Consider the following 15,930-nt stretch of genomic DNA (forward strand, 5'->3'; position numbering starts at 1 on the left):
AATACAAAAATTAGCTGGGTGTGGTGGCAGGTGCCTGTAATCCCAGCTACTTGGGAGGCTGAGGCAGGAGAATAGCTTGAACCCAGGAGGCAAGGGTGCAGTGAGCCAAGATTGCTCCCCAGCCTAGGCGACGGAACGAGACTCCGTCTCAAAAAAAAAAAAAAAGAGAGAAATTTGCATATTAATGCCATTCCTTGCCTCCAATATAAAATTAATGTATTTTATCATATTTAATATATTCAATAATATAATTGGAGTCATACACTGTTGCATTACAACTTGGACTTACTAAAACCCATCTCTTGCTTTTACCTCTAAAACCTTTAAAAAATTGGTTCTTCCCAACCCAAATGCCCATCAATGATAGGCTGGACAGGGAAAATGTGGCACATATACACCATGGAATACTCTGCAGCCATGAAAACCAATGAGTTCATGTCCTTTGTAGGGACATGGATGAACCTGGAAACCATCATTCTCAGCAAACTGACACAAGAACAGAAAATCAAACACCCCATGTTCTCACTTATAGGTGGTTGTTGAACAATGAGAACACATGGACACAGGGAGGGGAGCATCACACATTGGGGTCTTTTGGGGGGAAATAGGGGAGGGACAGCTGGGGAGGAGGGGAGTTGGGGAGAGTAGCATGGGGAGAAATACCAGATATAGGTGATGGGGAGGAAGGCAGCAAATCACACTGCCATGTGTGTACCTATGCAACAATCTTGCATGTTCTTCACATGTACCTAAAATGCAGTAACAAAAAAAAAAAAGAAAAAAAAATTGGTTCTTCACAAACCTGTTGAGTTTTTACAAATAATACAAATGACTTACAGATAAAAGTGCATGAGGCAAAAAAAATTCATGGGAAAGCTAAAATGAATGCAGTTTTAAATATGACATTATCAGAAAGAAGCTTCATTTAGCTGATTATTTTATACAAGCTGTATGAAGAGAAATAACCCTTTAAATAGTAATAGTTTTTTTTTCATTTGCTACTGTGTTTATAATCTTTAGTAAATCCAGGAACTTTGAAATTTTAGGGGCAATATTTGAGGAGCTTGAGATGAAATTTTGAACCCAGTGGCCAAAAGGGTGTATCACTGCATTATGGCAGGTGAAACCTCAGAAGAGACCTTACCAGATACCTTGGCTTAAATCCAGAGATACCATGATAACTTCATTCTGTTGATATACATAGTGTTTCTTAAGCCAGATTCTACAGATATGTTTTGGAGTATCTAAGAGTTCTTTTTGATCATTTTTAATTTTATGATTTAATTTTTTAATGACCTTAGAAATTAATAGATGCATATGATGGTTCATCTGGATGAATAATTTATAATAGAGTACTATCACTATGATGTCATTGCCCATGTTTGCTTTAATTTTGTCATGGCATTAGCACCACAAATGACAGTTTGAGAAATAGCAGTCAACTGTCCAGACATGGTAGCTCACAGCTGTAATCCCAGCCTCTTGGGAAGCAGAGGCGGGAGGATTGCTTGAGCTCAGGAGTTTGAGACCACCCTGGCCAACCTGGTGAAACCTGTCTCTACCAAAACTACAAAAACTCCACCCTGGCCAACATGGTGAAACCGTATCTCTACCAAAAAATAAAAAAATTAGCTGGGTGTAGTGGCACATGCCTGTAGTCCCAGCTACTCGGGAGGCTGAGGTGAGAGAATCACTTAAACCTGGGAGGCGGAATTTGTGGTGAGCCAAGATCATGCCACTGCACTCCAGCCTGGACGACAGAATGAGACCCTGTCTCAAACAAAAAAACTACCAAAAACAAAAACTTACCCAGGTGTGGTGGCACACATCTGTGGTCCCAGGTAGGAAGATTGCTTGAGCCTGGGGTTGGGGAGCAGAGGTTGCAGTGAGCCAAGATTGCACCACTACACTCCAGCCTGTGTGACAGAGTGAAACTCCACCTCAAAAAAAAAAAGAGAGAAAAATAAGAAAAGAAAAAGGAAATAGCTGTCAACTTCATTTGTAAGATAGATATTTCAACCAAATAAATGCCAGGTGCTATCGTGGATCACTGTATGAATAAAAGTTTCACAGTTCAAATAGAGAAAAATGGTGACAATATAGTCATCACACTACTAAGCATAGTCATGCCAAACTCAAAATTAAATGAAGTCCTACTTATTTTACTATTTTAAGGTTAAATTATATAGTCAACATTACTGAATAGAATAAGCATTGCTGTTTAGGCTTAGTTGAAAGGAGGAAATAAAAGGATTCTAGGGGATGAAAATGTGAATGCATTTCATTTTTCCTTTCTTCTCCAATTCAAATTATCTCTCTCTCAGCTGTCTTCTGGCAGGCAGCTAGATCTGAGTTGATGTCTTGGGCTTTGGGAAAGCTAGTGTTCCAGTTACGTATTGCTGCATAACAAATCACCCTAAAACTTGCTGTGTCAAAATAATTTATTATTTGTCACAGCTCTGAAGCTTGATAGGTTCAGCTGCATTTTTCTTACCTCACTGAGATTGGGGTCATCTGAAGCCTTTTTTAGTCACCGGTTTGGAGCCAGGATGATAGGACCAAAACATCACTCCCTTTCCACTTGGCCTCTGTGTGTGATTAGTTGAGGTATCCTTCAACATGGCAGTCTCAGGGCATGGCACCTGGCCATCTCCAAAGCAGGCATTCAAGAAACAGTCAAAACTTAAAAACTTCTTAGGAAATAAGCTCAAAATCCCAGAAAATTGCTTCTCCCACATTCTGTTGGTTATGCAGATCATTAAGAGAAATAGACCCACTTCTCAATCAGAAAATAGCTTCCCACATGCAAGGGAAGAAATTGATAGAGACTATCTTGAAGATAGGCTACCAGAATATGAGGTTTCTCTCCCCTGGCCTAGTGAAAACCTAGAAATAGTGTGAGAGAGCCCTGAGCAAGAGCAGAACAGATTGTTGGCAGAGCTCAGCCTATAAAAATCTATGGATTACTCTCTTCATCCTCACCCCCAGATAAAGTGGATAAAGTCTCCTTTGCCTCCGGAAAGCTGAGGGAATGGATGTACAGTGTTCTGTTAAAGAAAGAGACTCTCATATTGACCTTCAAACCAAGACCAGCTCTATTTGTTTATAGGAAATATGCTTAATGCAAATTGATAAAGATTAAAAAATGGGCTAGGTGCGGTGGCTCATGCCTGTAATCCCAACGCTCTGGGAGGCCAAGGCAGGTAGATCAGCTGAGGTCAGGAGTTTAGACCGGCCTGGCCAACATGGTAAACCCTGTCTCTACTAAAAATACAAAAATCAGCCAGGCGTGGTGGCAAGCGCCTATAATCCCATCTGCTTGGGAGGCTGAGGCAGGAGAATCACTTGAACCTGGGAGATGGAGGTTGCAATGAGCCAAGATCACACCACTGCACTACAGCCTAGGTGACAGAGCAAGACTCCGTCTCCAAAAAAAAAAAAAAAAAAAAAAAAATTGAAAAATAATTATTTAAATAATTTTTAAGTAAAAAATTATAAGTTTTAAGTACAGATTATATAGTTTATATTTTTATTATAATTTAGTGAAACCAGAGATAAAAGGTAAGGAAGAGTAAACTTACTTGGCAATTAGAAACATATCTTTTCAATCAAAGAGGAAAGAAAAACTGAAATAAGAAAGCAGTGAAAACGAAAACATTTTTATATCAGAATTCTTGAGACACATTTAAAGCTATGCCAGAGGAAAATCTATACCCTTGAAATGCCTTTATTATTTAAAAAAAGATGAAAAAAAAAATCATGTAGTACCCATCTTGAGAAAGCTGGAAAAAGAGGAATAGAAGTAAGGTGTTTGGAATTAACTGACATGAAGTAAAAGAAAATACATTACATACAGTTCTGTGACAATAAACTTGAAAACAGAAAGGAAAGTGAACTGTGCCAGCAAAATATAGATTACTAAAATTGACAGAAGTGAGAACTTGAATAGAACAGTTACCATAGAGTTATTACAAAAAAGAGTAAAAGTGTACAACTGATAAAATTACCAACAGGTTCACAGATGGATTACCACAAATGGGTTCACAGTTGATTTCTCTAAAGACAGCTCATTTCACTTACTTCTACTATACTAGACTATTTAAAAAGAAAGTTCTGAGAAAGAGAATACAAAAGCTAAATAAAATAAAGCATGTAGGCCAATTTTACTTATTACTACAGATGTGAAAATTTGAAATAAAATGTTAACAAATGAATTCTGGCCATTATATTAAAAGAATAATGCTTTATGATTAAACAAAGTATATTCCAGGACAGAAAGAAGAATTCATTGCATCAGCAAGTTAAAGGCGAATAACTTTATAAAAATATGAACATATGAGATGCAACAGCAATTAGTGTTGAACACTTAAAATTTTATAGCTTTCTTCATTTGAGTTTGTTACCTTTCTTTTGAATGAAATATTTTCCCCCACATCCATCTCTAGCAAGAAAAGAAATTGATTCATATGAAGAAAACTATAAAATCTTGGAACATGGAAGTATCATACCTTAAGTAAGATAAGCTCATTAAAATAGCAATTTTTGTGATTAACATATTAATCAAATATAGTTAAGTTATATTCTCATTTTTTTCTGATAATTTGCAGGGGGTGTTGGAAGAAGTGTGGTACGTGACTTTATCTTTTCTATCGCCTTTGTTAATGCTTTTTAATTTTTATTTATCTATTTTTCGAGACAAGGTCTCACTCTGTCATCCAGGCTAGAGTGTGTAAGCAATTCTCCCATGTCAGCCTCTTGAGTAGCTGAGACTATAGGCATGTACCATCACACTGTTAATACTATTAAGGCCTATCTCAGTTACTCAAAAGCATGGGAAATCGTACTTTTCTTGCATTGATAAACTTAAATTTTGGGGTTAATAAGTGATATTTTTAAGATAATTTAGCAACTTGGTATCTTTAACATTAAGACTTAAATTTGTTTGGCTAGATCATATTTGGGCCAATACCTGTTGAGAAGCCAGTATTTCAAATTCGTTACAGTAGTTTACTGAATAAAGTGTTGACTATAAAAATTGCCTCCTAATACATCAGTGTAGCATTTTGCAGTGATGAGGTCTGCTAGATCCATGAGCTAGGGAGTCATGTCTTAATACTAGTAGTAAAGTATTTAGTACGGTAATAAGCACATACAAATAAATGAGCCAGTGAATCAGTTAATGTACTCACTCTGCAGAAGCATTAGATAAGTCCAGAGAAGTTCACTTGCTAGAGCAAAAAGAGGAGAGACAGAATCTGAACCCATATTTCTTATTCCATTCTAGGGTTCACTACATGTGATGAAAGTTACCTTTCTTCATTCCTGAGTTTTGCTCGGTGTGATGGCTGACACCTGTAATCTCCCTTTGGGAGGCTGTAATCCCAGCACTTTGGGAGGCTAAGGCGGGCAGACTGCTTGAGTCCAGGAGTTCAAGACTAGTCTGGGCCACATGGCAAAACCCTGTCTCTACTGAAAATACAAAAAACTGGATGTGGTGGCGTGCCTGTAGTCCCAGCTACTCAGGAGGCTGAGGTGGGAGGATCATCTGAGCTCAGGAGGTTGAGGCTGCAGTGAGCCGAGGTTGTGCCACTGCACTCCAGCCTGGGCAACAGAGTGAGATCCTGTCTCAAAAAAAATTACTGAGTTTTTTTTCTTTTTTTGAAAAAAGGCTTAAATTTTTGTTTGAATTCCATTTATTCAAATAGATATAATTGAAAATTTAGCATGTAACAGAAATTAAGATTTTCATTTTAATGCATAGCAGACATTACTACTTCCATTCTTGTCTTTAGAAGTCAGAAAGATTTTTTTTTTATTTCTTGAAGATCTTAACAATGACAAGAGTTGTCTCTGGCAGCAAAACAGCCTTCATTGTGACTTAAGGGGACAGTCTATAGCAGTTAAAGCTTAATTAGGTTTCTTGTTCTTTTCAGTATTTAGTTGCTTGGATTAGATTATTAATAATGAAATTTGTGGGAATTCGGACAAGTGAATTCTCACTTTTCCAGAATAGCTAACCAACTATTTCTTACCATTTGCTGAACTACTGTTCAATGTAAACTGTTTCAGATTTGAACCTTAAGGTAAATGTCACTATATCCTATTTCCAGTTTCTTTAGTTGTCCTATCTCTACATGGGCAGGAGATCTTCATTTATTAAATATTTATTTTGAGACATAGGTTACTATTTCTCAGTTTACATCATGTGAGAGATGAAAGACTTAAAGGAAGCTTAGAAATTCATTATATTCATAGTAATTGTGTTTTATTGAGAATGGAAATTGATACTTGGCTCTTAGCACATTTACTAGTACATAGAAATTTTCTGTTAGAAAGGGCTGATAACTGGAAATTTTATGTGTCTATTTCTTTATGTTTGAAAAGTTTACCTTTTTTGCTGCTTTTGTTTCATCTATTTAATGTCCTTTTTTGTTCCTCCTCTTCCACAGACATTAATTGCAAATATTCTATGTAATAGGCAGAGTATTAGTTACTAGGATTATAGAAAATTCCTTAAATTTTTCCTCATGATGTGGGAGACAAGTAACGGCTCCTTACAGCACATGTGGTACATTTTCTGACAGGTAAGAATCATGTGTTGTGAAAAAATAGGATAAACTCTAGGTTAGAGCCAAAGCTTAGTCTTGCCACAAAGGTTGATGCTGAGCTCAAGATGTGGAAGGATGCAGGGGAGAATACAAAACAGTCTTTTCTGCTCTCTATAGCTTTAATCACGGTTCTACACAGACATGGGGTTTATTTTGAAGGAAGACACTACTTTTCCTGTTTCTAGGGCTATGTCTTACTCTATTTTAATTGCTAACAATAAGTGCAGGAGATTTTTTAATTCACAATACAAAAGTAATAATTTTATTTAACGGGAGATTTTCCAGTTGAAAAAATGTAAATAAAGGGCTAGTCGAATGTATACATTCCTATACTGCACTTATACTTGCTTCTGTTTATACTTGCATATGGTATTTGTATTTTAAAAAAATGTATGGATATATAAAAACATATATATGACATATATGCTATGTATGTAATATTAATAATATACGCTATATTTATTCTCCCATGGTACTACTCTCTGAATATCCTGAAATAGTCTACATATTTCAGGGTCGGATCTTTACCTTTTTAGATCTTTGCAGTTGCACTCACAGAAAACACTCCTTCTTTGGGAACTCGTCATCTGCATACCCCACCTTATATTCTTCCTCATTTTCAGACCACTGGGACATTCCTCTTTGTTTAGTGAAAGCCTTCTAAAGTTTAGAGCTTCAGTAAAGCTCTAGATTTAGTCTTCCTTTCCACTTCAGCTGCTACCTAGGTTACTTCTGTGATTAATTCATCTGTAGCCTTGGCCTTGAATTTTATTGAACTCATCTCTAGTGATTTGCCTTTTTTCCACTTCAACACTCAGTCTTATAGCCCAGATTTGGTCCCCAGAACTGATTTACTTCTGAAGTTATCAATTCACTTTGATCCACTGAACATCCTATTTCCTGTGTTTTTATGTTTTCCCGTCATGGCTTTCAACTTGTCTTTAACAAAATTTCCAATCCATATAATTTATTTCTTTATCAGTCGTTTCCTAGATTTATTTATTTTTCCCTCACCATCATGTTTTCAGTCTTCAAACCAGACTGAGAAACCCTCAACTCTTCATTTTCTAACTGAGCACTACTGGCAAAAATCACACAAGCAGTAACAAGCACTGTCAGTTTATTGTTACCAGCCTCAAATGGACCCACACAATTGATTGTAATTCTATTATTTCTAGTTCTCTCATTTTTTACAGAGGTTACTTAAGGGAACCAGCCACTCTCCTTACATCTCCAGTTTTCCGTGTTTCTTGTCACTCTCAGTAGATGGCTTAGTGTTTCATTTCACAGAGAAAATGGAAATCCTCACATGAGAACTTTGTCCTGCCACCAAATCTACTCAACATCTGCATTCATTCTGGTTTGTTTGTTCTTACTGTTTGTAATGGAAAGAGTCTTACCCTCAAGGGTTGGAAAAATCATATGCCTCTAGAAACCAGGTGGGTAATATAAATTTGTGAAGCCTTAGGGTAAGAGTAGGCTGTGGCCTGTAGCAAATTGATAAGAGCTATCTAAAATATTCAAATTGTTAATACTGTGTATCAGCTGGAAAAAAGTCTGCCTTGATGAACAAGGCTTCAGATCTAAGACTAATCTCATCTAAACTGTGGATCCCATCTCCTGTAGCCTTATTCAGGATTATGCTTCATTCTCCTGAATACAGCCCCTTTTCTCCAACAGTAATTCATCTTTTGCTATTAGTTGTTTACCGTCAATATTTGAATATTGTCAAGCTTGTTTCATCTTTGAAAACCTTCATTGGCCCTGTTTTCTTCTCTAACTACTGTACTTTCTCCACTTTTACTATTAAGCTGTAGAAAGAGTTGCCCACTGATTGGTATTTGACAAACTTAGATTGGAGTCCTCACTCTAGGAGCTCTGAGACTTTCCAAGCCTCAGTGTTTTTCATCTTTGAAACTGAGGATAATTTTTATATCCCATCATAAATTTATTAAGTCAGACAGTGTATATAAAATAGCCAAAAACAGGGGCATACTGAGTATTTATACATATTTTTTTTAGTCCCTGGCACTCTACCTTCTGCCCCACCCCTGAATACTTTAAAGGCTTTTTGTTTTTTCTCAGTAGTATTTCTTTGTACCAATAAGTAGTGTTTCTCAATATTACTGACTGCTTCAAAGCACTGTCTTCTACTGTTTTTCGTGACACACACCCCTGGTTTATTGGTTGTTTCTGCTAATACTCTTTTGAGTTTTTTGGGATTCCTATTTTTTGCCCATCCTTTAATGTTTACATTCCTTGTGTTTATGTTCCTACAAATTTTGTCATGGTGTTTGTGCAGTTACTAAAGTTGAACTGTTAATTGTCTGTGATCTCTTTGTAAGCCAAAGCAAAGAGGAAGCATTATAACAATATTTATAGTTAATCAGCATTTACTACTTGTTAGGCATTTTTATAAGCACTTTACATGTATAACTTGACGTAAGCTTCACAAGAACTCTGAGGTAGGACACCAGAATAGAGAGGTAAACTAACCTGCCCAGAGAGTCTTACTACAGGAATTCAATTTTAGACAGTTGAATTCTGGAGCTTGCCTTCCTACCCATAACATTATACCCTCTTCTAAAACAGTTGCATGATTAATGGTGTTTAGAAGGATAAAGCATTCTTCAGAAGAACTAAAGATTCTTGCAGAACTTAGGTCTGAAATGATATATGTGATGATTCTTCAGGTAATCCCATAATAAATACCATAGTAACATTCCATTCTCATGGAAAACTTCAGTGTAGAAGAACATGATACCATACCAAAGCAACACACACTGAATATGGTTTTTCCATAATTACTTCTCTCAAATAGCCCTTTGATATAAATTTGGGGACTAAAATATCAAAATTATATTTAATAGTTTAAAAAGGACAAAACTGTCTTACTCGTCTTTGTATCTATAGTGCCTAATCCAGGACCAGTCACATGGAAATGATCTAGTCAGTATGTGTGGAGTGAATGTGACCTCATTTAGCTGGTCAGCTACCTAAGCAATAATGACTTAACACAGGATGCATTTAACATGCCAGCTTCCAAAGGTGGGGTTGATGGTTGGTTGCAAAATTTGATGAGTTCAAAGAAGGAAAATAAGGAGGAATTTAGTCCCTGTCTCCTGCTCCCTGTCCCAGTTTCCATGTTTAATTATTTCTTTGTTAGCTTTTATTTCATTCTTATTATATACTTGGTATTGTTTAAAGTGGTGGAGGTCCAGCAGTGAGCAAGACAAAGTCCTTGCTCATAAGATGTTTACACCTGGTGAGATAGAAAACTAATCTGATGGTAATGATACAGTGAGATCAGTGCTGTGAAGGAGACAAGCATTTAGATTTTATGCAGGTATTCAGGCAGTGGGAACAGGTTAGAAGAAGCATTGGTGGGTTCAGAGAACTTCAGATTCTCATTAGGGTTGCAGGGTGAAGTGTGACTATTAGGAATGGTGAGAAATGAGGCTTGTAGTAAGCAGTACCAGATTGTAAAGAACCTTGTTACCAACTTTAAGGTTTTTACTTTCATTGCCCTTCCCATATCAGCAGTCCCTTAATCCCTTTCTTATGTGGTACTGGCAGGGGGAGAGTATAGAGGGAAGAACAATGTAAAGATGTGTTTCAAGGGTCACACGATTTTTTTTTTTTTTTTTTTTTTTTTTTTTGCTGAATGTCAAGATTGGAACTGGATAAACTTCTCAAGAACAGGAAGTGTGTTTTATTCACTTCTGTATCTTTAGCATTTGATAGTAACTCAGTAAATGTTTTTAGAAATTCATTTAATATTTGTAGTCATTTTATGTTTTAGTCTAGTAACCAAAACATAGTGGTTGTATTTTTTTTATTATTTGAAAAACAGTTTAGGTTTTAAACAACTGAGTTTACAAACCACTCTGTGAATTTAATATCACTTGCCTTTGAGTAGGAAAAATTTACTAAATTTAAAAATCGAGGATTTTTGTTGTTATTGTTTAATTACAAGGACAATCACAGCTTGACAAAAGACCTCAATACAGAATTTGATCAACTATGTTAAGTGTTTAGTCTGAAATGTGTTATTATTCCTTTGATTTATAGACATATGAGAAAGATCGAAAAAACTACTCAGAAGTTCAAATTAGATGTCAACGTTTGGCCTTAGAATTAGCAGACACAAAACAGTTAATTCAGCAAGGTGACTACCGTCAAGAGAACTATGATAAAGTGAAGAGGTAAGTAGTTAAAATGGCTGCACTAGTAGTTCTCCACTTTAGTTTGCATCAAAGTCACCTGAGTTTTTACCAACAACCAGTTGTTAATTTTACTTTTACCTTATTCTTCTTTGCACAAATGCATGCAGTTTTGTTAGTTTGTTGGGTTTATACTGAATTTTTATATTGGTTGTTTTTGTTTTATTTAGATGTCACTGCTGTCTTAAAATGTAAACAAAGATAGAAACCCAGTAAAATCACGTGTGTAAATATTTTTCCAGTGTTACTTGATCATTATTTTTATGTAATGGAATCAGTGTAAATAATTACAGTTTTCTCTGAAGTTTTTTTCAGCTGTTCCTTCCTGATAAAAGACACACTTTCAAAAAAAAAAAAAGACACTTTCTGAGAATATATTTCCTAATATTTGCTACTAAGAAGCTATAGCAAATATCTTTGTTTAACTGGAATAATCTTTTTTGTTGTTTGTTCAATAATTTAATGAGCCACTACTTAGCTGTATGTCCCTCGATAAATCTCTTTTCTTTCCAAGCCTAATTTTCATCATTTATGAGATGTTGTTAATATGGATAACTGCACTATATAATCTAAGATCAAATAAATGTTTATGAAAGCCTTTACATATATATGTACTGTATTTGTAATATAAATGGAATGACCTTTTATCTTAATTGTTCACTCTACCTGAAATAATTCTTAAAATGAATTCTCTAAATTGCAGAATTTTAATTATAAATTACATAATACCATATGTGAATTTGCAAATATTTGTGGATAGGTGATTGGCATTTCTATTCTCATTATGACTGACACATAATATGTCTTATTATGTATGTAGCATTATGCCAAAATATGATAATTATTGGAGCTTTAAATCCATGAGAGCAGTGGTCAGTGGGCTCTGGGATAAAGCTGGAGTTTAAAACAAGCATTTAAAAATGAAGTACAGGTCATGGTGGCACATGCCTTTAGTCCCAGGTACTTGGGAGGTTGAGGTGGGGGGACTGCTTAAGCCCAGGGGTTCAAGACTGCAGTGAGCTATGATCATGCCACTGCACTCCAGCCTGGTGGCAGAGTAAAACCCCATCTCTTAAAAATGTAAAATAAAAATAAAATAGATTGTGATGGTAAGATGATACTAGTTGGTATTTTGATGTCCCCTCTGCCACTGTAAGTCTATAGCAATGATGGATACAATATAAATAGAGAAAACTAAAAACATAGTCAGAATAATTCACCAGGGCCATGAATGATGAATGAAACAAGATGAGTCGTGAGTTGATAATTATTGAAGTTGGGTGATGGGAGCGTGGGTGTTCATTATATCATCTCTCTTTTTACATATGTTTTCATTTACGATAATAAAAACTTAGAAAAGAAAAATATAGCCTTGATCAAAATGCATGATAAGCATCTTTATGGCTAGAAATGGAATAGTAAAACAAGGAAGAAGGACTCAAACTATGACCCTTTTTGGTTCACTCAGGAGAATAAATGAGTTCTAAAACATAGGTCATGAAATAGATAAGTGAAGAAAAAAAAGTACTTTTATGCCCTCGGTAAATTCTCACAGATATACAAAAGGAAACAGATGTATGGATGTTAATTGTGTCATTATTAGAAGAAATTGAAATGCTTTTCAGTAGCAGAATGGAAGATAAATTGAGATTTCTTCTGCAATATAATTTTATGTAGCAGGTAAAATCATTAAATTAGATATGAATGTGTCTTTTTTTTTTTAGCAGTTCCTTATTTTCTGGCATAACATAATGTTCCTAGTTTTGGTTTTTGTTTGTTTTGTAATTTCATTGCCTCAGCTCTTTCTCTAAGAAGTCTTGATCTCTTAGTGGCGAATGCTATTTAGAAATTAAGATTTGGGTGTTGTGGTCATGGCTATATTGGTCATTATTTCTAGGCCCTTCAGTTGGTAGAGACAGTGGAGGAAGAAGGGGGAGGAGGCTTAACACACTATAGATGACATCATACTGATTTTTATTTTTGAAATGGAGTCTTGCTTTGTCTCCCAGGCTGGTGTGAACTGTTGCAGTCTCGGCTCACTGCAACTGCAGCCTCTCAAGTTCGAGAGATTCTCCTGCCTCAGCCTCCCAAGTAGCTGGGACTACAGGCATGTACCACTACAGGCATGACTGGCTAATTTTTTTGTTTTTTTTTTTTTTTAGTAGAAACACAGTTTCACCATGTTGGCCATGGTTGGCCAGGCTAGTCTCAAACTCCTGACCTCACGTGATCTGCCTGCCTCAGCCTCCCAAAGTGCTGGGATTACAGGCATGAGCCACCATGCCTAGCCCACATTGATACTTCTAATTCCAATTCAACACTGCAACAACCAGTTTAAAGAGGTGCCAACTGGCTAAATATAGCAAACCTGAATATCAAAATAAATATTGACAATAATGAATTACAGTTCATTGAATGGAATAAGAGTTTATAAGTACAAACTAATAATAAAGAAAGAGGATCTTAAATTTTTTTTTAATATATCATCTTTACCATTTTTAAGTGTACAATTCAGTGGTAATATTTATATCCCTTTTGGGAAAGAGGATCTTTGCAATTGAATGTCAGCCAACAAATGTATATGCATGTAAGAATGACCATTTTATAGCTGCATAGTAATATTGATTCAGAATCATCATTGGAATCTAAAACTATCAAATGTAAGTATGTTAGGGAATAAGATACTTACACAAAGTATCTCTTCACAGATTACTTACTAATTTTAAAGTTCAAAAAGGTAGCTTTATAGTTAAACTCTGGCAGATATAGTTAAACCTTAACCTAGTGACCAGTTACTATCGCCAGTAATAGGATAAACTAATATTACATGCCTCTGTACATCTTCATATGTTACTGAGAATGCATTATCATTTCTGTGGTATTCCTTATTCCTTCCCAAGTGCCTAACCTAAATCTAATCATGAAGAACCTTCAGAGAAGTGAAAATTGAGGGACATTCTATGATGCAGTTAGCCTGTGCTCTATAAAAAATCATAAAACCCAAGGAAAACCAAGAACTCTTCAAGGTTAAAGGAGACTAAAACCACATGACATCTAGATACATGATAATACATTATAATATCATAATAGACCCTTGGATTATCATTAACAGTAATAGATCCTTGGCTCAGGGAAAAAAATTTCACAAAGTTCGTTTTAGGAGACAGTTGACAAAATTTGAAAATGAATTGTATGTTAGATAATAATACTGTATTAGGGCTAAGTCCTGAATGTGCTAATTATACTGTGATTATATGAGACTATCTTTAATCTTAGGAAATTCACACTGAATTATTTAGGGGTAAAAGGACCTAATGTCTCAGTTGAGGAAACAAATGCACATGTATGAGTATGTGTGTGTAGGTGTATATACACGTATAGATACATGACCCTTGACCAACACGGGGTCTGTTTATATTCAGGTTTTTATCAACCTAACACCAATCGAAAATACACCATTCACAGGATGTGAAACCTGAATATACAGAGGACTGACTTTTTGGTGGGATCTGCAACACCTGCAGGACTTCAGTATGTACAGATTCGGATATTCAGGTTGTAGAGATGGGTCTGGAACCATTCTCCACATATACTATTAGACAACTGCACATATTCATTCACATATATTAACAAGAGAGGAATTGAATAAATATGGCAAAGTAATATTTAGTTAATATTACAAAACAAATACAACAGTAGTAACAGTTGGTAAGTAAAGCTATTAAAAAGACTCAGGCAGGGTGCAGGGTGTCAGGCCTATAATCCTAGTGCTTTCAGAAGCCCAGGCAGTAGGATCACTTGAGCCCAGGAGTTCTAGACTAGCCAGGGCAACATAGCAATACCATCTTTATTAAAAAAAAAAAAATTTTTATATTAGCCAGGCACATGGCGGCATGCACCTGTAGTCCTAGCTATCTGGCAGGCTGAGGCTAGAGGATCACTTGAGTGCAGTAGTTCAAGTTCAGCTTGGGTGACATAGCAAGACCCTCATCTCATAAAAAAAAACAAAGATTTTATAATAATTGTATGTAAAAGCACAAAATAAAATTTAAAAATTTTTTAAATTAAGAATAAACATTTTAAAAATAAAAAAGCACAAAGTACTTGTAATGTGTATCAGAATATTAATACTGATAGTCATTTTTACTTATTGGGTTAGTAGGTGATTGTTTTATTGTGCTTTGTTCAGTTTTTCTTCAATAAACATAATACTTTGTTAACCAGAAGAAAAAAGGGCTTTCTAAAAGTTTTTGAAACACTGATGCAAAAGAATACAATTCCTAGCAGCCCTCTCTTTGGAAATACCAGGTGGGTCAGTGAAATAAAGTGCAAAGGCACTGCTTCTGACTGCAGAGAAATAGTTAAGAGTCAGTAAATTGATTTCTCTGCTTATTTTTAAAAATGTCTGTTGTAGGTTTTAATCCAATTCTTGGTATAACTTTTTTTGGGGAACTTGCTTTAAAATGGAAATTAAAATCTGGATAATCATAAACAATTTGTGAATGAAATGGTCACAAAAATGCTTGCTTGTGTATCTCTATGCAATCTAAATGATAAGTTGTGTGTGTTTTTTGACCTTAACTGAACTGAAAGCCTAGAGCCATGTATACATTCTTTAAAAGTTTTGACCTTAAGATAAGATTGAAGATGACTAGTGAAAAAATACTAAATGTACTTTAGTAAGTTTTATTATTTACTGGCTTATGTAGTTTATGTATTTATTCCTTAAAAGTAATAAATTTGTATTTATGTATCTGAACAAGATCTGAAATAGAGTTCCTTCTAAATCTGAAAAGTAGATACTTTATAGTTAATGGAATTACACTGAAGCCCCATTGCTAGTGTGTCTATTCAGTTTCCTAATACATAGTCAACCCTTTAAAAATGTTTACTGTAAAAGGGGATGCAAAATTACATGTCTATTTGAATTTTATTTTAACAGTGAACGTGATACATTTGAACAAGAAGTAATTGAGCTTAGGAGAAAACATGAAATACTTGAAGCCTCTCACATAATTCAAACAAGAGAAAGAAGTGAATTATCAAAAGAGGTAAGCTTACAAATAGAGTCACTTATATTTTATTGTATAGTATTAGTG

General features: G+C 35.3%; 1 protein-coding gene across 4 annotated transcripts in view; it reads left to right on the top strand.

Annotated features, from left to right (window-relative positions):
- The window catches only part of PIBF1 (progesterone immunomodulatory binding factor 1), a 233,138-nt gene that overhangs the window by 26,251 nt on the left and 190,957 nt on the right, over positions 1–15,930 (top strand). For all 4 annotated transcript variants that reach the window (XM_012442862.3, XM_012442863.3, XM_012442866.2 and 1 more), the window contains exons 6-7: positions 10,680–10,813; positions 15,774–15,882. In XM_012442862.3, the coding sequence (XP_012298285.1) occupies positions 10,680–10,813; positions 15,774–15,882 (243 nt within the window). The remainder of the gene's footprint in view (positions 1–10,679; positions 10,814–15,773; positions 15,883–15,930) is intronic.

Source organism: Aotus nancymaae, unplaced genomic scaffold (assembly GCF_030222135.1).
Source record: "Aotus nancymaae isolate 86718 unplaced genomic scaffold, 86718_ANA_hifiasm-v0.15.2.pri h1tg000088l, whole genome shotgun sequence".
NCBI classification, from domain to species: Eukaryota; Metazoa; Chordata; class Mammalia; order Primates; family Aotidae; genus Aotus; species Aotus nancymaae.